The sequence below is a fragment of the Globicephala melas genome, chromosome 20 (genome assembly GCF_963455315.2).
Source record: "Globicephala melas chromosome 20, mGloMel1.2, whole genome shotgun sequence".
In the NCBI taxonomy this organism is placed as follows: domain Eukaryota; kingdom Metazoa; phylum Chordata; class Mammalia; order Artiodactyla; family Delphinidae; genus Globicephala; species Globicephala melas.
The window spans coordinates 11,376,297-11,398,190 of record NC_083333.1 but is presented as its reverse complement, the minus strand read 5'-3'; the positions used below and the strand labels follow the sequence as shown (position 1 = coordinate 11,398,190).

General features: G+C 44.2%; 1 protein-coding gene and 1 pseudogene across 2 annotated transcripts; one reads left to right on the top strand and one right to left on the bottom strand.

Annotated features, from left to right (window-relative positions):
* Positions 1-4,780: 4,780 nt before the first annotated feature.
* On the bottom strand, positions 4,781-5,060 carry LOC115856203 (pancreatic progenitor cell differentiation and proliferation factor-like; annotated as a pseudogene).
* An 11,734-nt stretch (positions 5,061-16,794) lies between these two features.
* On the top strand, positions 16,795-21,412 carry CLEC10A (C-type lectin domain containing 10A). Of its 2 annotated transcripts, none has more exons than XM_070044473.1 (10): positions 16,795-16,854; positions 17,679-17,867; positions 19,186-19,302; positions 19,614-19,709; positions 19,806-19,877; positions 19,983-20,054; positions 20,215-20,301; positions 20,390-20,541; positions 21,021-21,127; positions 21,256-21,412. In XM_070044473.1, the coding sequence occupies exons 2-10, from the start codon at positions 17,801-17,803 to the stop codon at positions 21,410-21,412; spliced, it is 927 nt and encodes a 308-aa protein (XP_069900574.1). In that variant the 5' UTR covers positions 16,795-16,854; positions 17,679-17,800. The 2 variants fall into 2 exon arrangements, with proteins under 2 accessions (XP_069900574.1, XP_060146744.1); XM_060290761.1 differs by having other exon boundaries at positions 19,614-19,718.
* Positions 21,413-21,894: the final 482 nt, after the last annotated feature.

Below are 21,894 nucleotides of genomic sequence, written 5' to 3'. Positions count from 1 at the left end.
CAAGTTTTATGGGGGCTGAAATGTACACAATTTTGGAGAGGCCTCCTTAGGAAAAAATACAAAATGATGAATACAAAATTAAGCATAAAATTGCTATTTACTTAAGTTAGGAAAAAAAGCTGAAAGCTACCATAAACATCACAAAATACAGAAAACTGATATAATATTTTTAATAATCTTCCAACACACCTGTGAAATCCATTTTCCCCACACTTTTTGGCTGCATACTTATTGTTTACTTCTGCATGTGACAAAGGTGTTGTAAGGTGACTTTCCATGGAGAGAAGAGAAGGATAATTGAGGGTTTCCTCTAGCATGTTTCTTCTTTACTACTGATGTCAGTGCTTCAGGGAAGCTCATGGCCCACCTTCATGTCACCCCCAAGTGAGTCTACGCAGTGGATGCCAACAGTGCCTGTGAAAGCCATGCGTGGGCAGGTGAGCCAACCCTAAGGATGAATGATGTGACTGCAGAGCACATTAGCAGGGTCCCTCTCCACTCAAGCGAAACCTGTATTTCCACCCCAACTTCTTAGTTGGATTAAAAAAAGGCCACCTGACACAGAGGGAAATGTGAAGGAGAAGTCGGAGTTAAAAGTGATGTGGTCGGGCTTCCCTGGTGGCGCAGTGGTTGAGAGTCCTCCTGCCGATGCAGGGCACACGGGTTCGTGCCCCGGTCCGGGAAGATCCCACATGCCACGGAACGGCTGGGCCCGTGAGCCATGGCTGCTGAGCCTGCGCGTCCGGAGCCTGTGCTCCACAACGGGAGAGGCCACAGCAGTGAGAGGCCCGCGTACCGCAAAAAAAAAAAAAAAAAAATGTGATGTGGTCATCTTAACTGGTTATAGTCAGTTATTTGTTTTTATAATTGACAAAAACTTCTGATCATGGCCTCGGGTGCCATGTAAGGGGCCCACAATCAGGCCTCGAGCTCAAGCTCCCTTAGGCTTCCTGTTGATCCACTTTTGTACCTTCCCCTCCCCCGTTCTCCCCCCCCCCACCTCCCCCTGCCAGCAGTTTTCTTGGGACTTCCCGATAGTCCTGGGAAACCCCTGGACTGCCTCCTTCTTCTGGGCTGGATCCTCTCTTCCCTGGATCTGTGTGTTCTTTCTTGGTTTATCCCCTTGTTTTATTGAAGCATCCCCTCCAGTAGCTTCCTGGAAAAGGAAGGGACTTTTTTGGATAGCTTGATTGATCGTTTGTGGAAATATGGAATTCTAGGTTGAAAATGATCTCCCTTCACCATTTCATATGCCTCACCCCGTGTTTTCCATTTGCTATGTGCTGTGGAGAGAGCTGACCCTATTCTAGGCCTGATCCTTTGGATGGGAACCTTCCCCCTCTTTAGGATGTTCCCATTAACCCTGAGGTCTGAAAATCACCACTGATGTGCCTTTGGTGCAGGCCTTGCAGTCACTATACCCGGCTCTCACAGGCTTCTTTCATCTGGGAGAGTGTGAAGGAGACGGTGTAACAGATGTGGTTGGGGCCCAGTGGTTGGGAGCCCAGTGGTTGGTCTTTGGGGCCAACAAGAGGATTCTGGTGCTACTTGCTTGAATTCTGCTGCTGGTGTCCTGCGCTGCGTTCCTCCCTGCCCAGTGTCCTTCGGGTTCATATGGAAAACCTCTGGAGAGGTTTGTCCACATCCTCACCTGCATTTGGTTGCTGTCACTATTTTTTTTTTTTCATCTTTAGCGCCATTCGAATAGGTGTGGTGATATATTACGGTGGTTTTAATTTGCATTTCCCTGATGGCTAATGTTGTGCGTCTTTTTGTGTGCTTATTTTCCATCCATATATCCCTTTGACACAATGTCTCTTTATATCTTTTGCCCATTTTCTAATTGGATTTTCTTTTTCATTTTTTACTGTTGAGTTTTGAGAATTCTTTATATATTCTAGATACTAGCCTTTGGTTGGAGATGTGGTTTGCAAACTTTTTCTCCAAATCTGTAGTTTGTCTATCCTTTTAACAAAAACATTTCTAAAAAGACTGTGATAAATAAAATGTTGGCAAGCCCAATTAAGGAACTGAGAAAAGTGACATGACTACTTGAGATAGGAGGTTAAATGACACTTTTCCTGTTTTTATAGAAATTTGGCTGAATTCCCCAAACTGAGAATGATTGTTGGTAAGTGCTTATACATTTAAAGCAGAGAAGAACTGGGGGTTGGGGGAAATGGGGAGATATAGGTCAAAGGGCACAGATTTCCAGTTATAAGATTAACAAGTTTGGGGATCTAAGGTACAGCATGGTGATTATAGCTAACAATACTGTATCGTATACTTGAATATTGCTAAGAGAGCAGATCTGAGATGTTCTCACCACAAAAAAGAAATGGTAAATATGAGGTGGGTTGGAAGTGGTAGCTAATAGTATGGTGATAATCATTTTGCAATTTATAAATGTATCCAATCAACACATTGTATACCTTAAACTTACACAGTGTTATGTGTCAATTATATCTCAATAAAGCTGGAAAAGAAGGACTTCCCTGGTGGCGAAGTAGTTAAGAATCTGCCTGCCAATGCAGGGGACACAGGTTTGAGCCCTTGTCCAGGTAAATCCCACATGCCGTGGAGCAACTAAGCCCGTGTGCCACAGCTACTGAGCCTATGCTCTAGAGCCTGTGAGCCACAACTACTGAGCCCACATGTCACAACTACTGAAGCCCACACGCCTAGAGCCTGTGCTCTGCAGCAAGAGAAGCCACCGCAATGAGAAGCCCGCGCGCCGCAACGAAGTAGCCCCCACTCGCTGCAACTAGAGAAAGCCTGTGCGCAGCCACAAAGACCCAACACAGCCAAAAATAAAAATAAATAAATAAATAAATTTATTAAAAAACAAACAAACTGGAAAAGAAACCCAGAGAGATGCTGATGAACGTAACTAGTCACAACTTACTAAGAGATGATAGAAAAGAAACCATTCTTCTTCCCAGCCTCTGTAAGTGAAGATTATTTCAAGGAAATTCTTAGATGTAGTGAGAGATTCAACACTTTTTTTCTCTCCATATCAGGGAGAGGAACACTTCTCCATGCCCCATTGGCCAGATGATGGAGTCCAAAGGGAACCAATGCAGAGACTGAAGTTGTCTTCAAGGGGGTAAGACAGGTCTCTCACAACCAGGCCAGATAGTAGTTAAGCTGCACACTCTATTGGACTGCTATTTTAGAAGGGCAAGAAGAGTTTGCGGGGAGGCTGTGGATGTGTGCTGAGGAGTTTTGGAGTAACCATGGAGAAATAGACTCGTCCTTGACAGAAGTCTGAAGACATAAACCTGGGCTGGAGCTGCCCCATTCATCAGTTGATTGGGTTACACTTGGTTGTCTGTCAGGGAACCTGTGAGCCGACTGGACCCTATGGATATCAAGGTTGAACCACCTAGAGAGGACCCTGCCCAAGAGGACTGCATGGCAGTGAGGCTGAAAGAGGATGTGGGTATACAGCTGCAATCTGGGGCAGGAACTAATGGTGACCATCACAGAGGGCAGCGAGAGAGCTCATCATCCTTGTGAAGAGCTGGTATGGTGCAGAGGGTCCCATAGGGGTCTCTGAAGCACCACACAAGTAAGGCCAGTGTTGGAGGCCTGCCATGAAGAGCAATTTGACCGCCACAATAGCACCAGATCACAGAGCTCTTTTCCTTGAATTCTCCTCTCCCTTGCCCCAACCCTCAAGGATCAATGAAGAGAAGAGGAAAGAAAGAAAGGAGGAACCAAACAGTCCATGACTCCTGTCCTAGGTTCTCCAGAAGCAGATCTGAAATGAGGATCCCTATGAAAGTAATTCATTAGAAAGTGTTTTTAGGAAAATTAAGGATATGGGGGAACAGGATGAGGAAGAGAAAGACTTCTAGCAGGAGTATAATAGAAGTTGACCGTAAGATGAGGGTTCTTGTAAAAGTGATTCATGAGGAAGTGGCTTTAGGCAATATTAAGCAAAGTCCTGTGGTGGTGGTGTAACAGGCTCAGTCCCACAGGGGAAGAATCGTGAAAACACCAGTCACATCTCAGAGTTGTCTCAGTCAGAAACAAGGGATTTGGAGTATTTGAACTCTTGCATCCACAGTCATTGGTTAAGGGTGGCCTATGGTTGGCGAGAATGTAAATTCCAAGATATTTCCTGCTTTCTTTGTGCCCAGATGGAGCATGCTGTAGCAGCTTGAGGGCAGTCCACTGACAGAGACACAGGTGCTGCTTGTTAAGAATAAAGTCATTTGCAAATGAAGCAACTGACAAAGGATTAATCTCCAAAAGTTATAAGCAGCTCATGCAGCTCAATAACAAAAAAGCGAACAACCCAATCCAAAAATGGGCAGAAGACCTGCATAGACATTTCTCCAAAGAAGATATACAGACTGCCAACAAACACATGAAAGAATGCTCAACATCATTAATCATTAGAGAAATATAAATCAAAACTACAATGAGATATCATCTCACACCAGTCAGAATGGCCATTAGCAAAAAAATCTAGAAACGGGGCTTCCCTGGTGGCACAGTGGTTGAGAATCTGCCTGCTAATGCAGGGGACACGGGTTCGAGCCCTGGTCTGGGAGGATCCCACATGCCGCGGAGCAGCTAGGCCCGTGAGCCACAACTACTGAGCCTGTGTGTCTGGAGCCTGTGCTCCGCAACAAGAGAGGCCGCGATAGTGAGAGGCCCGCACACCGCGATGAAGAGTGGCCTCCACTTGCCGCAACTAGAGAAAGCCCTCGGACAGAAACGAAGACCCAACACAGCAAAAATTAATTAATTAATTAATAAACTCCTACCCTCAACATGGCTTCCCGAGCCAGGTCACAGCTGAGCATACCTGTGGAGGCCTGGGCAGATTCCAAGTGCTCTGTGGCCATGAATGGGAGAGTGGACTTCCCGAAAAAGAAGCTAGCCCACCAGTGTCCCAGGTCGGCTCTGGGGAGACTGGGGTGGTGAGAGATGGCTTCCCCAGGGTACTTGGCACTTCCGCAGGAGCTGTTACTGGAACTGGAGCCCAGGTGGCGCTGGTATTAGTCGTGGATGGCCACCAGAGAGACACTGGAGGGGATGACTGACATGCTCTTGCTTGTGGGCTGGTGGAAACCTTGGCGGCAACCCCTCGCGGGCCTCGGTGAGCAATCGTGGACAGTGGGGACCGGGCCACTAGGCCACGGAGCCCATCTGCACAGGAAACCAAAGGTGGCCGTTCCACTATCCAGAAGCGCGGGGCGCATACATGTGGACGCTCCCCATTATATGGCGGCAGGGCCCAGTGCCCTGCAAAGCCCCATTGCTGAGAGTTTTTAAAAAAATCATGGTTGGGGACTTCCCTGGTGGCGCAGTGGATAAGACTCTGTGCTCCCAATGCAGGGGGCCTGGGTTGGATCCCTGGTCAGGGAACTAGATCCCACATGCATGCTGCAACTAAGGAGTCTGCCTGCTGCAACTAAGACCAGGGGCAACCAAATAAATAAATATAAAAAAAATCATGGATGGGTATTGAATTTCGTCTAATGCTATTCTGAATGATTGATATGATTACATGGATTTTCTTCTTATATTGTTAATATAGTGGACTACATTGATTTTTGAATATTGAGCCAACCTTGCAGTCCTGCAACAAACCTCATTTGGTCATAGTGTGTTATACTTTTTGTTTATTGTGAGATTCAAACTGCTAGTATTTTGTTGAGGATTTTTATATCCATGGTCATGAGAGATGTTGGTCTGTAGTTTTCTTCTCTTGTATTATCTTTGTCTCACTTAGTAGCAGGGAAAATGCTAGCTTAATAAAATGAGTTGGGAAGGGTTCCCTCCTTTTCTATTTTTCTGGAAAGGATCACATAGAATTGGTGTTAGTTCTTCTTTGAGCGTTTGGTAGAATTCTCTAGTTACACCATTTAGGCCTGGAGATTTCTTTTTTGGAAAGTTTTAAACTATGAATTCAATTTCTTTAACCGTTATGGAACACTTCAGTTAATTTATTTCATCTTAGGTAAGTTGTGGTAGTTTGTGGGTTTTGGAGAATTGAATAATTTCATTTAAGTTGTTAAAATTTTATGCATAGAATTATTCATAATGTTCCTTTATTATCCTTTTAATCTCTTCTGAGTGTATAGTAATATCCCTTCTTTTATTCCTGATATTAGTAAATTAATATAAAATTAATTTGTTCCTTCTTTTTTTTGGTCAGTCTTGCTAAAGGTTTATCAATTGTATTGATCTTTTCAAAGAATTAGCTTTTGGTTTCACTGATTTTTCTCTTTGTTTTTCTGTTTTCAATTTTATTGATTTCTGTTCTTAGCTTTATTATTTCCTTTCTTCTGCTTGCTTTGGATTTGTTTTGTTCTTTTTCTAATTTCTTAAAATGGGAACTTAGGTTGTTGACTTAAGATCTTTCTTCTATTTAGGATAAGCATTTAATGTTGTAAATTTCTAAGTATTTTTTTAGCTGCATCCCACAAATTTTGATATGTTTATATTTTAATTGTAGTAATTTCTCTTGAGACTTTCTCTTTGATCCATGGATTATTTAGAAATGTGTGGTTTAATTTTGGGGATTTGGAGATTTTTAAATTATCTTTTTGTTATCGATTTCTAGTTTAATTCCATTTTTATCTGAGGCCTTATGTTATAAAATTTTAACTTGTACCAATTTGTTAAAGTTTGTTTTATGATCCATGATATGGTGTATCTTGGTGAAAGTGCCATGTGAACTTGAAAATAATGTGTTTTCACTATTGTTGGGTGGAGTGGTCTATAACTGTCAATTAGGTCTAGTTTGTTGATGGTATTAAGTTCTATATTTTTATGTCTACATGTTTTATTACTCAGAAAGGAGTGCTGAGGTTTTCAACCATAATGGTGGATGTGTCTCTTTCTCTTCATTTCCTTCAGTTTTTGTATCATGTATTTTGAAATACTGTTGTTAAGTGTATATACATTTAGGATTGTTATGCCTTATTGGTGAATTAACCCTTTTATCTCGTAATGTTCATCTTCATCCCCAGTAATTGGATTTGCTCTGACTTTTACTTTGGTATTAATATAGCCACTCCAGCTTTCTTTTGATTAGGGTTTGCCTAGTTATCTTTTTTTTTTTTTTTTTTGCGGTACGCCGACCTCTCACCACTGTGGCCTCTCCCATTGTGGAGCACAGGCTCCAGACGCGCAGGCTCAGCGGCCATGGCTCACGGGCCTAGCCGCTCCGCAGCATGTGGGATTCTCCCAGACCGGGGCATGAACCTGTGTCCCCTGCATTGGCAGGTGGACTCTCAACCACTGAGCCACCAGGGAAGCCATGCCTAGCTATCTTTACCCATATTTTAATTTTAACCAATTTATATCATATTTGAAGTGAGTTTCTTGTAGACAGCATATAGTTGGGTCATTTAAAAATCCATTCCCTGCCTTTTCATTGATGTGTTTAGACCATTTACATTTAATGTCATTATTGATATTTTTGCATTTAGATCTACCATGATTTGTTTTCTGTTTCTTCCCTCTGTTTTAAATTCCTCTGTTTCCAATTTCCTGCGTACTTTTGGGTTATTTAAACATTTTTAATTCTCCATTTTAATTTTTCTATTGTGATTCTGACTATATCTCTTTAAAAAATTAATTAATTAATTTTATTTTTGGCTATGTTGGGTCTTTGTTGCTGCACGCGGGCTTTCTCTAGTTGTGGCGAGCGGGCGCTACTCCTTGTTGTGGTGCACGGGCTTCTCATTGCGGTGGCTTCTCTTGTTGCAGAGCACAGGCTCTAGGTGCGTGGGCTTCAATAGTTGTGGCATGTGGGCTCCATAGTTGTGGCGCACAGGCTTAGTTGCTCCACAGCATGTGGGATCTTCCTGGACCAGTGCTCAAAGCTGTGTCCCCTGTGTTGGCAGGTGGATTCTTAACCACTGCCCCACCAGGGAAGTCCTTGACCGTATCTCTTTGTGTAGTGTAAAAGAATTGGTTGCTCTAGGAATTACAAAATACATACTTAACTTTTTATAGCCTACCTAGAATCAATGCTTTATTATTTTAATGGAATACAGAAACTTTACCACTGTAAAGATCCTTTATTTCTTCTCTGTTATAGTCTGAATTGTGTCTCCCCTAAAATTCATATGTTGAAGCCCTAATCCCCAGTACCTTAGAATGTGACTGTTTAGGGGGATAGGGCCTTTAAGGAGGTGATTAAGTTAAAATTAGGCTGTTTGGGTGGGCCCTAATCCAATCCGACTGGTATCCTTACAAAAAGAAGAAAATTGGACATACAAAAAGAGGCACCAGGGATGTGCATGCACAGAAGAAAGATCATATGAGGACACAGTGAGAAGATGGCTATCTGTAAACCAAAGAGGGAGACCTCAGATGGACCCAAACCTAATGACACCTTGATCATGAACTTCTAGCCTCCAGAACTGCAAGAAAATTAATTTCTATTGTTTAAGGTACTCAATCTGTAGTAGTTTGTTATGGTAGCCCTAGAAAACTAAAACACCCTCTTTATGCTACAGTTGTCTTATATTTTAAATCTACATACCTTGAAAACCCCAGTAGGCAATGTTACTTTTTTTCTTTGTTTTTAACCATCAAGCATATTTTATTTTATTTTTTAAAATTTTATTGAAATATAGTTGATTTACAGTGTTGTGCAAGCATATTTAAATGTCTCAAGAAGAGATCAAGAATCTATTATTTTACCGAGACATTTACCATTTCTGTTACTCTTCATCCGTGTTTTCTTCTGGTGTCATTTCCTTCCAGTCTGAATAGCTTCCTTTAGTTATTCTTTTAGAGTAGATCTGCTAACATTAAATTTTCTTAGTTTTCTTTCAACTGAGAATGTCTTTACCTTAATTTCTGAAGGATATTTTCACTGGACATAGTACTCTGGTTGATAGTTCTTTCCTTTCACCATTTGAAAAATGTGCCATTTCCTTCTGGCCTCAATTTCTAATGAAACTAGTTTCAGCTGTCATCAGAATCCTTCTTCCCCTGTAGGGGGATGCTTTTAAGATCTTTTACTTGTCTTTTATTTTCAACAGTGGTGTTTGGAGGGCATATTTACATGTTTTTGAAATATGTAATCCTGTCACAATATATTGGCTCGTAATAATAACAAACCATGCATCTGTTATTATGTATGTTTTGTTTTATTAAATTTCTGAAATGTTTAGTATTGCCCTATTGATAAAGAAGATTCTCCAAGTATTAGCAGATTAACTCATTATCACTTCAATAATGTAAATATAGCATTGTTAAATTTTTGGAATAACGTGATTTCAGTAATTCCTGAGAATTTCCTAGAATTCTGATTTCTTGCTCCTGAATCCTAAAGATTAATATCCGTCAGACATTTGGAAACACCAGCTAGACCTGATAACATGATAAGCTGCGTTGTGTTTCTGGATAGCAAGGTATAATACTCCAAATATATCAGTGCTTCCAGAAATTATATGTAAACATAATGTGATTTTTTTTTTTTTGCGGTACGCAGGCCTCTCACGGTTGTGGCCTCTCCCATTGCGGAGCACAGGCTCCAGATGCGCAGGCTCAGCGGCCATGGCTCACGGGCCCAGCCGTTCCGCAGCATGTGGGATCTTCCCGGACCGGGATACGAACCCGTGTCCCCTGCATCGGCAGGCGGACTCTCAACCACTGCGCCACCAGGGAAGCCCCCATAATGCAATTTTGATCTGAATGCCAGTAAACTTTTTTTGGAACAGGACAAAATAACTTTAATGTTCATATAGAAGAACAAAAGTCTAAGTGTATATAAGATTTATGGTTAAGAAATTGTGAGAGGTCACTTTAATCTGCTAAAATCAAATCAGTATGATATTAGCACAAGAAAAGAAATTAAATCAGTGGAACATACTACAAGTCCAGAAATATATACAAATACAGTTAGGAATTTAATATGTGACAAAAGTCTCATTTTAATTCATTGGGGGAAAATATAAAATATAATATAGTTTATAAATCAGTTATTCATTTGGAATAAAACAAAGCCAGACTGTTGTCTCAAGCCCTATACAGGAATAATAAACCCTAGATGGATCAATTATTTAAATGCAAACATTAATCATTACAAATATTAGAAAGAAAATTTGGAAAATGTATAAAATTGGGATAGGGAGCTCTTTCTAAACAAGGCTAGAAATCCAGAAGCCATAAAAGAAATGGCAATCCTTTTTGATTACGTAAGAATCGGGGGAAAACAGCATGCCAAAAGGCATTATGCTTTTAATATCCCACTGAGACGTCCTGGACAATAAGGTGAAATGAGGCACAATTCCACAATCTATCTTTTCTAATATTCGACAAAATGAGCAAAGTTACCACCATTTACCACCTTTACAAACAACCAAAGTTACTCCAGCAATATCCAAACGTGAGAAGTTTTCAAACATCTGACATCAACTTTGCAAACTGGAGATCTCAAAACAAAAGATATAAATTTAGCATCTTTAAGATTTAATCATTTGTGTGCTGATTCTCTGGGATTTTAAAAGTAGATAATCATATCATTTACCAGTTATGACAGCTTTCTTTCAGTCCTCATGTATTTGATTTGTCTTGTCTTTCTTCACTGTCTGGGACAGTCTCACAAAGAACTGGGGAGAGTGAACATCCTTTATCTAGCTCTAAAGAAATGCTTCTTTTTGCTCTACTTCTGGGAAATTTCCTCAACTTTTTTCTTCCAGTTCTTCTACTAAGTCATTCAATTAGATTATAATATTTTTTACTTTCCCCTAGTGTACTTATGTGTATATACTTTGATAATATAAAACAATTAAAAAAGAAATACGAGAACCTCCCCCAGAGCTGAATGACATAGATCTCAAATGGAAATGGATCTCAAATTCTCTGCACAATGGGTCAAAAAAGGCCCATACCTAGTCCCATTACTATGAATTTCAGAGTATCATGTAGAACAATAAGATAATAAAAGCTTTCCAGATAAGAACTTTTGAAGGTAATCACTGAAAGAATAGAAACAAGGTGCATAATTTCTAAACCATTAGAAGAAAGAAAATGCAAGAAGAAATAACAAATCTGTCAAAGTCAGGAAAGAAAAAAGACAACATAGTATGGTAGATTGAAAACATGAGATTATATGGTAGGAATAAATCCAAAAGGCCCTAGGATTGCCCCTGCCTTTGGCTTCAGGTTGAGGTCAGGAGGAGTGGAGGGAAGGTTCCCCAGGAGGAGCGGATTCCCCTAAGACAGCCTGCCACCATTTAAAGGTTTATTGGTGAAGGTGGGAATAAATGAAAATCCTTATACATGGTTGGGGAGAAAATAAATTGGTGATGTCTTTTCAGAGCAGTTTGACGATATCTTATACATGGTCGGGGAGAAAATACATTGGTAATGTCTTTTCAGAGCAGTTTGACAGTATCTGTACAATTAAAAAATTTAAGATAGTTGTGTCTACTCAGCAATTCTACTTCTAGATATTTAACCAAGAGAAATATCTGCTTCTTAGCACAAACAAGTATATATAAGCCTATTCATGTCAACATTATTTATAAAAGCCAAAGATACAAGCATCTCAAAATGCATCACCAAGGGAATCATTAAATGAAGTCTGGAAATCTGTACTCTGGAACACCATGCAGCCGTTAAACTGGAGGTGGGCAGCCACATGAGAAAATCCTCAAGACCCATTTTTAGGCAGAAGCATGTTACAGAGAAAATTCTGTGTTTAAAAACAAAAACTTCTCTACTTACGTGCGTGTATTCTTATAGGTATATAAATATATCTGAAAAGACACATCAAATTTCTATTTCTGGGCTCGGGGGCTGGAAATTGGATAAATTTCTTATTTTACTACCTTTCCCTGACCTATCATGCCTGAGCTACAGGTGAGGATACACCTTAAATCAGTGACCAATATGGTGCCCTCTCCCCCACAGCCATGTACACGACTAAGAGACAGAGAAGGGTAATGTCTCTTACCTGGCACCTAATAACCCACGTAAGGACTTTTTCCTTTTCATCTGCATAATCTGGGATCATTGGATTTTGGAAGTTCTAGTGCCCAAGGAAAGAACCCACCCACCAGGGAACACACCTTTGGTTCTGTTTCAGTTTGAAGATGAGATTGAATCCTGGCTGATTTGGGCTCCTCATTATACCACTAGGTAGGGGATATGGGAAATTGTACTTTTGGGGGTGACTGATTCTTATTAAGAAGGGAAATAGGTCTGTTGCTTCACGATGGGTAAAAAGAAGACTGAGCCTGGAATTCATGAGACTCTGGGGTGCTAGATAGCACTCACATGTCCAATAATATAATGGTCAGTGGTGCATTGTGGTGACCCAAGATAGACAGGACCATAAGGACTTGGATGCTGCAGAAATGAAGTTTGGGATCACCCCACTCGGTAAAAGAATCCTGACCAGCTGAGGTGCTGGGAGAGGGTAAGGGATCATGGAAAAGGTAGTGGAAGAAGGAAGCTATGATTGTCAACCATGAAAGAAGTCTCAGAGACAAAAGGGGAAAAAAAAAGGTTACTTGCAAAGGAGTTGTAAGGGCATGACTAATCATTAATTTTTATATTTAATCTTTTCTTACTATAAAAATTTAAATCCCACTTCAGATCAAAGAAAGAACTTTCTCTGGAATCATCGCTGAATGTATATTTAACTAAATTCTCATTTGTTGTGCTCTTTTGTGTGTGAGTTCCTAGGAAGATAAAGACAAATGTCTGTTTCAGACCTGTTTAACATGTACATATCATGATTGATCATGTAAACAATATGAGCCTGTGTGTTACAATTTTTAAGATTGAATAACAATATGGATAATAAATATATTCACAAGGAATGAGTACCAGGGATATAAATTAAACTACTTAGCTGAAACTAAAAAAAAAAGTTGTAAGGGAATCAGACTTTGGGAGGACAGGCTTACCAAAGAAAACCACACCAGGTATTCAAAGGAAAATACTGCACAATAACCCGTTTTAACAAGTTTTCATCAGTCTGCTCCTGATGGCAAAACAGAACTTCTCTCACATGATTAGCCTGTGCACAAAAGGTCATGAGAGATCTTAAGGCATCAGCATTACAAAGGCAGGGAGAAAGTTGTTTTTCCTAGGGAGTCAGCAATTTATGGGAAATGCTCAAAGTTTCATTTATTTTTGGGACTAGAAGGAGAACTGTTCTGTGTGATTATGTAAAATCCACGTGCAATTTATCAGCAAAAATCCTGTCAATTCTACCTTCACAGTATTTCAGAATCAAAACATTTCTCACCACCACCAAGCACAAACCACCATCCTCTCTCACCCAGCTATTACAATGGCTCTTATTATTATTTAAAAAAATTTTCTTGGAGTATAGTTGATTTACAATGTTGTGTTAGTTTCAGGTGTACAGCAAAGTGATTCAGTTATACGTATATATATATTCGTTCTCTTTCAGATTCTTTACCCATATGGGTTATTACAGAATGTTGAGTAGAGTTCCCTGTGCCATACAGCAGGTCCTTGTTGGTTATCCATTTTATATATAGTAGTGTGTGTTTGTTCATCCCAACCTCCGAATTTGTCCCTCTCCCCGACTCTGGTCCCGGTTCATGAAATTCACAACACAGTAGTCACATTGTTACAGTTTAAATGTAAATCAGTTCACTCAGTCCTCTGCTCTGACCCCTCCTCCAAAGCCTGCCCCTCTTAAGGGTAAAAACAAATCCGTGACAATAGCCTACAGGCCCTGAAGAATTGGAGCTCCAGGTTTTCCCGCTATGATTCATCTACTTCTCCCTCACCTCTTTCAGACTTTTGCTCAGATAATCATCTTCCCAGTCTAGGCTGTTCTTGACATCCTAGTCTTGACAGCCTGTTAAAAATTGACCTTATTTTACCCACTTCCTTGCTATATTTTCTTCCACAGCACTTATCACCATGTGACATTATATATATTTTACTCAATATATTTTTATTATTATTAATTTTTATTAATTTATTTTGGCTGCTTTGGGTCTTCATTGCTGTGTGCAGGCTTTCTCTAGTTGCAGCGAGCGGGGGCTACCCTTCATTGCAGTGTGAGGGCTTCTCATTGTGGTGGCTTCTCGTTGCGGAGTGCGGGCTCTAGGCTTGTGGGTTCAGTAGTTGTGGCACGCAGGCTCAGTAGTTGTGGCACGCAGGCTCAGTAGTCATGGTTCGCGGGCTCTAGAGCACAGGCTCAGTAGTTGTGGTGCACGGGCTTAGTTGCTCTGTGGCATGTGGGATCTTCCCAGACCTGGGATCGAACCCATGTCCCCTGCACTGACAGGCGGGATTCTTAACCAGTGTGCCACCAGGGACGTCCCTATATTTTGCTCATTTATTCTGTTTATCTGTCACCCACTAGAATATAAGCTCTGTGACCAGGGCCTTTTTTACCTGTTTGTTTACTTCTGAAGGATATGTTTCTTCAAGGTTTCAAAAAAGCCAGACCAAAAGGTACACAGCAAGTCAGTATGGCCTTGGCACCTGGGAAGGGAGTCTTATCATCAAAGGAGGACCAGCATTGGCATCCCAAGAAGAGGGGCATTTAATCTTTATTTTAACATGGACATTCTTTACTTCTGGTCAGTGTATGCTTTCCTTTACTAATTAAAGCAGATGTACAGTGTGTGTGTGTGTGTGTGTGTGTGTGTGTGTTTAAGGGCCATTTATTTTTACTTTAATTTTGGCTGCATTGGGTCTTCGTTGCTGTGTGCAGGCTTTCTCTAGTTGTGGCGAGCGGGGGCTTCTCTTGTTGTGGAGCACAGGCTCTAGGCACGCGGGCTTCGGTAGTTGTGGCTCTTGGGCTCTACAGCGCAGGCTCAGTAGTTGTGGTGCACAGGCTTAGTTGCTCCGCAGCATGTGGGATCTTCCCGGACCAGAGCTTGAACCCGTGTCCCCTGCATTGGCAGGCAGATTCTTAACCACTGTGCCACCAGGGAAGCCCACAATGTATATTTGATAGGCCACAAACAGGCTGTTTTAGTTAGCATAAAACTCAAGTTAGCTCATGAAAAAGCCAGAATGACTTCCCCATACCTCAATATGTGAAAATTTCTTTTATCAACACCCAGTAAATACTTGTTGAATGGATGGGTAAATGCTTGGATGAGTGAATGGAGAAACATACCATGTTCTTTGTGAGAAAGATTCAATCATCTTTAATTCAATAATAATCAATAATTCAATAATAAGCAAAAATGTTGATTATCTCCAATTAAGGTGTGAAACTAATACAGTACTGGGGTCGACACAGAGATGAGAGACCCAGACCCCGCTCCCAGGAAGGACTTGCTGCCCAGTTGTGGGGAGTGTAACTTGTGCACACAGCCACCTCCCCTGAGGTCTCACCCCTGCTGCGGTGGCAGCATCTGGTGACTGAGCAACGTCAGGTAATAAAGGCCCTGGTTCAGCCCAGTGATGGGCAGCTCTGACAGGCGGTGCAGTTGGGTTGGCTAAAGCTTTGTGGGGTCTTTGCATCTGTTTAACTTCTTCCTCTGCCCCCTCCTCTTCTTTCCCCATCCTTTCACAGATGTGGATCCCTAATAAATAGACTGCACCCCAAATTGGCTTCCAATAACCCAACCTGTAACAAGTACTAATTCAAATACCAAATAAATACAAGCAAAGCAAGAAAACAAAACGAAACTGGAAACAACCTAAATGTTTATCAATAGGGAAAAGCTTAGTCAATAAATTATGGCACAGATTATGAAATGAGATGAAGATGAAAAATGAATAAAGGACATTTTATGAACTGATATGGTAAAATGTTCCTGATACATTGTTAAATGAATTTTAAAAAGCAAGTAGCAGAACACAATCCCATTTAATTAGAAAATAGAAACTGAAATGTATTTGCTTTCCTTCCTCCCCTTTTAAGACACTAAGAATCTTTCTTAACTGTGAAAAGATTGTGTGTGTGAATTCAGAGCAGCCCCCTTAGAGGGATTTACAGAGTTGACAGGATTAAATTGAATCCCTTTCGTGAGGACAGTGTATGTGGAGAGAGCCCAGGCTAGTGTGTCCGGCAGCACTGGGCTGGAAATCTGGCTCTTTTGCTTACCAGGGGTGAGATCTTGGGCAAGTCACACAATGGCTCTGACCCTAAGTCTATAATCCAAAATTCCTCCCAAGGTTCTTGTGGAAATTGAATGGTTAATGCAAGTGTCTGGCACAATCCTCATCAGATTTGCATGCTCAATAAATTCTGTTCTTTCCCCTGGCTTCTCCCCTCCCATTCCGGCCAGGAAATCCTACTCTCCACCACCCGCTTCCCTCCTTCCGAGCGGAGTGAAGAGAGCTGGCCAGAGCTAGGGGAGCATGATGGCTGAGGCCCCAGAGGAAGCTCAGATGCCAGGGACCCCGGGTCAGGATTGAGCGAGAGCAGAGCAATGGGCTCCTCTGGACCCGGGTTTGCAGTGATGGAGACACCAAGGATTCTGAGGTCTTCAGATGCAGGAAGTGAAAGGAGGTGTGGGGCAGACTGCACCTCTGTTTCCTTCTGGTCCAGTGCTTCTCTCCCAAATGACAAAATTGAGGAAGTCATGGGAACTCAAAAGAAGCGGAAAGGGAGTAGACACTCCCTGCAAGAGGAAAGCAGAGCTGGCCCCGTATCCAGCTGCCCTGTGCACACCACGTCTGCCTGCGTTTTGATTTCAATTCCATCCTGTTATTTACTGCCCCAATCAGGGAAACGGGAGATTCCCAGATTATAGACTCCTGGTCTTTCAGACACAAAGACCAGCAGGTCTCCAGTCACTTAGGTGGCTCCTCCTTCAGTCACCTCCATCCCAACTCTGCAGGATTTAGTTTTTTCCAGCTCTGGTCACTGCTGCACAAAGAACTCAAGAATCATAGCCTCTGGACTTTTCACAGGTAACCAGGTTGGGGATGCAGGTGAGACTAAGGGGGCAGGGAGGATGTCAGAGAAAGCAGGGAGAGGGGACTGTGGGTCTTAGGTGAGACTGAATGGGAAGATATATCAGGGGGCAGCTTGGGGATTTAATGACCGAGCAGAGATTTTAGACTCTCTTCCCTTCACTGGATGCAGATTGAATTGTGGCAGCCACAACCTCAGTCACAAACTGAGACTCACACTCAACCCCTTCTCTAGCCCAGTTCCAGCCCTGTCTTCAGCCCCCACTCCAGCCGAACCCCGTACCAACCCCAGTTCCTCCTTTAACCCCAATGGCATTTTCACCCCCAGAGTCAGCTTGAACCTTTGTGGGTTTTTTGGCCGTGCAGTGTGGCACACGGGATCCTAGTTCCCCAACTAGGAATTGAACCTCTGCCCCCTGCAGTGGAAGCGGGGAGTCCCAACAACTGGACCTCCAGGGTAGTCCCAAGTCAGCTTGAATCTTAACACCAGCCCCCACCCAAGCTTGAACCTCAACTCTCTCCTATTTCCAACTTCAGCACCAAGCTTAGGTCCAGCTCCATCCATGGCTTCAACATGAGTACTGACCCCAATCCTAGCAGGAGACGCAACCTCGATTCCAGCTCCCAGTGTTAGACCCAGTCCTAGCAATACATTTAGCTCCAACTTTACCTGCACTGTCAACCCCAAACTCAACCTGACCCTAGCTCAAAGCCCAATCCTGACCCCACTTCTGACCTCAGCTGCAAAGCCAAGTCCATCCCCCGTTGCTAGCCTTGACCCTGGGCTTCTTCTCAACCCTCATCTCTTCCCTTATCTCCAGCCCTGCACGCGGGTCTTACCTGGTCCCAGCCTCCATCTTTATCCCAGCTCCTTCCCCAGCCTGGCCGCTGGCCCTGCCTCTACTTCAGCTCTGACAGCCTCAGAGGCCGTGTTGGTCCAAACATGTCAGTGAAGTATGAAGACCTCCAGTACTTGGAGAGTGAGAAGAAAAGCCAGGGGTTTACAGATGGTAAGATGAATGAGGAAACGGTCTTTCCTAAAATCTCCTCTGAATATGTTTAGAAGGATTTCTGCTGTCGTGTCATGTCTGCACCTCTACCATATGTACTGGTGGGGTCTCTCACTCTGAAGGGGAGGCCCCAGCCTCTGGGGACCCCAATAAAAACACAATTCAAGGTCCACAGCAGTCCTGGCTTCCTGTGCTCTGGGGAAGGGCATGAGAGTAAACCCATTTTCTTTCTCTCTCTCTCTTTTTTTTTTTTTTAATTTTGCCACTTAAAAGATTTACTGGCAATTTATTGTAGCTATTATTATTATGGACACATCCAGGAATAACAAAACATAGACCCAGATTAATTACACTGAAGGAAATTGCTAATATTGTCTTTTAAAACCATTGCAGCCATAATGATTGTTGCCTCCCAGCCTGGGCATGTTAAAAGCACCTAGTGTACATTTTCCAGAATTTTATTTTTCCTTCTTTTATTTCCAAAGCCTTTTTTTTAATTAATCAATTAATTTATTTTTGGCTGCATTGGGTCTTCGTTGCTGCGCACGGGCTACTCTTCGTTGTGGTGCGCAGGCTTCTCATTGCGGTGGCTTCTCTTGTTGCAGAACACAGGCTCTAGGCACGTGGGCTTCAGTAGTTGTGGCATGTGGGCACAGTAGTTGTGGCTCACAGGCTTAGTTGCTCTGCGGCATGTGGGATCTTCCTGGAGCAGGGCTCGAACCCGTGTCCCATGCATTGGCAGCCGGATTACTTAACCACTGCGCCACCAGGGAAGCCATTATTTCCAAAGTCTTGAGGAATAACTTCTTCGTAGAGCCTTTACCTTAATGGCCAACAGTAAATCTCTTCTCTCCTATAGATGTGCCCTACTTGTACTTCTGCTTATTAATCCAGAGGTCAGCAGTGTGTGTTCCTTATGGGCAAGTGCAATGTGCCCCATATTAGTAAACCCATTTTCTAACTTGTTTTCACTGATGAGTGTGAGCCTGCTAAGGTAGTCGCCGTCTCTCTCCCTGGGTCCTCCTGCCTGGTGCCCCAGCTCTGATGATAGGACCTTATACATCGCCATCATCCCCTGTCTGTGTGTCTTTGTGTACATGTGTCCCCAGGGGTGTGAGGGGCCCGTGTGACTGAGCACTTGTGCTGGTCCATGAGGGGTCAGTGGCCTGGACGTCCCCCCGCCCACAACTCTCCTTGTCCAGCCTCCCCCCAGCATCAGCTGCAGCAGCCTCCTCCCTGCAGGTCCCCGTGGCCCTATCCTCCTCCCCGTCTCTCACGTCCTGGACCCTCCTCGTCCTGACACCCTCTCCTCTTGCAGGGCTGCCTGCCCTCGAGACCTTCCTGCAGCGGCTCCTCTCCAGCACCCGCTCCTTCCTGCTCTCCCTGGGCCTCAGCCTCCTCCTGCTGGTCGGCATCTGTGTGATCGGATCCCAAAGTGAGGGGCACCGGGTGGGCAGGGAAGAGAGAAATAATGGGGTGCAGTGGTGGGGGCACTGGTGGCGAGAGTGATAAATGAGGATGACTGCTGGCCCTGTCACTTATCAGTTGGGGAATGAGGTCAAATTACGTCCCCTCTCGAAGCCTTAGTTTCCTCACCTGCAATATTGTATAACAATAGTACCCATCCCTTTGGGTGGGGTCACGCTGTAGGGACCCAATGACACAATGCATGTCAAGTGCCCTGCCCAGTGCTGGCACAGAGGACCTGATAACCCTTAGCACTGATTGTCTCATCCGCCTGATCAGATTCCAAGTTTCAGAGGGACCTGGCAACCCTGAGAACAACTTTCAGCAACTTCACTTCAAACACTACGGCTGAGGTCCAGGCACTGAAATCCCAGGGTGAGCCTGGTATGGAAGGGGCTCTGGACTGGGGTGGGGTGCGGTGGGAGAGGGGGAGGAACTGACTCCTGAGCCCTGAGTCCCTGTGTTCTCCAGGTGGAAGTTGGCAAGAAATGATAACATCTCTGAAAGCTGAGGTGGAAAGTCACAAGCAGGAACTGCAAGCAGGTGAGAGACCCTTCGGGAGAGTGTGTGGAGGGGTGAGTGCCAGGCACTCAGGGCGGGGGGGAGAAAAGGGAGCAGTCACGTGGTGCTGAGTGCCTTCCCTTCCAGCCCGTAGCTTGAATGACAAGGTGCTTTCTCTGGAGAGCAGCCTGGAGAACCAGCTGCAGGAACTCAAAGCAGGTCAGGCCCCTGCTCCCCTCCACCTGGGCATGAGGCGTGTGGGAGGGCAAGGGGGTTCCTAGGCTGGGGCCCCGGGCGTGGACCTCTGGTCTCCAGGGACTCAAGGAGCAGAAGCCACACCCAGGGCACTGTCCCCACTGCCCATCCGTGTGCGTCCCAGGTTATTCCGAAACGCTCTTGCGAGTCCAACAGCTGGTCAAGAACCTGAACTCCCTGACCTGCAAGATGGCTGCTCTCAAGAGCAATGGTGAGGGCTGCATGGGGTGGGCCGGCCCCAGCGTCTGCCCACATCCCCCGGACAGCATCTCAGACCCTCCCCTGCCCCGGCCCCTTAGGCTCGCAAAACAACTGCTGTCCTACCAGTTGGCTGGAGCATGAAGGCAGCTGCTACTGGTTCTCTTCCTCGGGGAAGCCCTGGCCCGAGGCTGAGAAGTACTGCCAGCTGGAGGATGCCTACCTGGTGGTCATCAACTCCAGAGAGGAACAGGTGAGGCCCCTAGAGCGCAGATCCAAGACACGTCCCATTGAAGAGAATGGTTCTCCGCCTTGGCTGCATATTGGCATCACCTGGGGAGCTTTTTTTTTTTTTGTGATACGCGGGCCTCACTGCTGTGGCCTCTCCCATTGCGGAGCACAGGCTCCGGACGCGCAGGCGCAGCGGCCATGGCTCGCGGGCCCAGCCGCTCCGCGGCATGTGTGATCTTCCCGGACCAGGGCACGAACCCGTGTCTCCTGCATCGGAAGGCGAACTCTCAACCAGTGCGCCACCAGGGAAGCCCGACCTGGGGAGCTTTTAACAACGACTGCCATCTGACCCAGACCCTCAGAGGTTTAATTGGCCCCGGGCGTTGGGATTAACACCCCGAATCTCCTTGATGGGTTTAATGAACACGTTAAGTTCAGAACTGCTAGTCCAAGGAGTTGGCAGGGTGGGGAGAAGTCACCACTGCCCTTCTGTTGTCCCAGGATTTTGTCCAGGCCCATATAGGCTCCTCTTACACCTGGATGGGCCTCAGTGATCTGGATGGAGTCTGGAAATGGGCGGATGGGACGGACTATGAGACCAACTTCAAGTGAGTGCCCCGGGTTTCTGTGCCCTTCTTCCTCGTTCAGCTCGGTTCCTCCAAGGTCTGACCCTCAGCCCCTTCTCCCTGACCTGGATTCTGTGCCTCCCTAGCTGCCTGTTGTCCTCTCCCCTCAGGAACTGGAAGCCAGGCCAGCCGGACGACTGGCAAGGGCACGGGCTGGGTGGGGGCGAGGACTGTGCCCACTTCCACCCCGATGGCAAGTGGAATGACGACGCGTGCCAGAGACCCTACCACTGGATCTGCGAGGCTGGGCTGAGCAAGGGCAGCTAGGGGAGCGGACCACCTGGCCAAGGAAATGGCGGGGCTGGGGGAGGGGGACCTTCTCCTGTGGGAGAGGAATAAGCCCTGGGAGATTGGAGCACTGCCATTGTTTGGAGTTGGGTTTTTTTTTCCCCCTTAACTTTTAAAAGATTATCTAGAGTTCCTAAGGTATTTTTTTAAAAAGTTCTGCTTTATTGAGGTATAACTTAGGTACAAAATTGTAAGATATTTAAAGTGTACATTGTGATTTGATACAGGTATGTGTTGTGAAAGGATTCCCCCATCTAGTTAATGAACATATCCATGACCTCAGATATTTATCTATTTTTTTAGGTGAGAACACTTAAGTTCTACTCTCTTAGCAAATTTCAATTATACAATACAGTGTTATCAACTATGGCCACTGTGGTTTTTATAATTATTTTATTTAAAAAAATTTTATATTGGAGTATAGTTGATTAACAATGTGTTGGTTTCAGGTGTACAGCAAA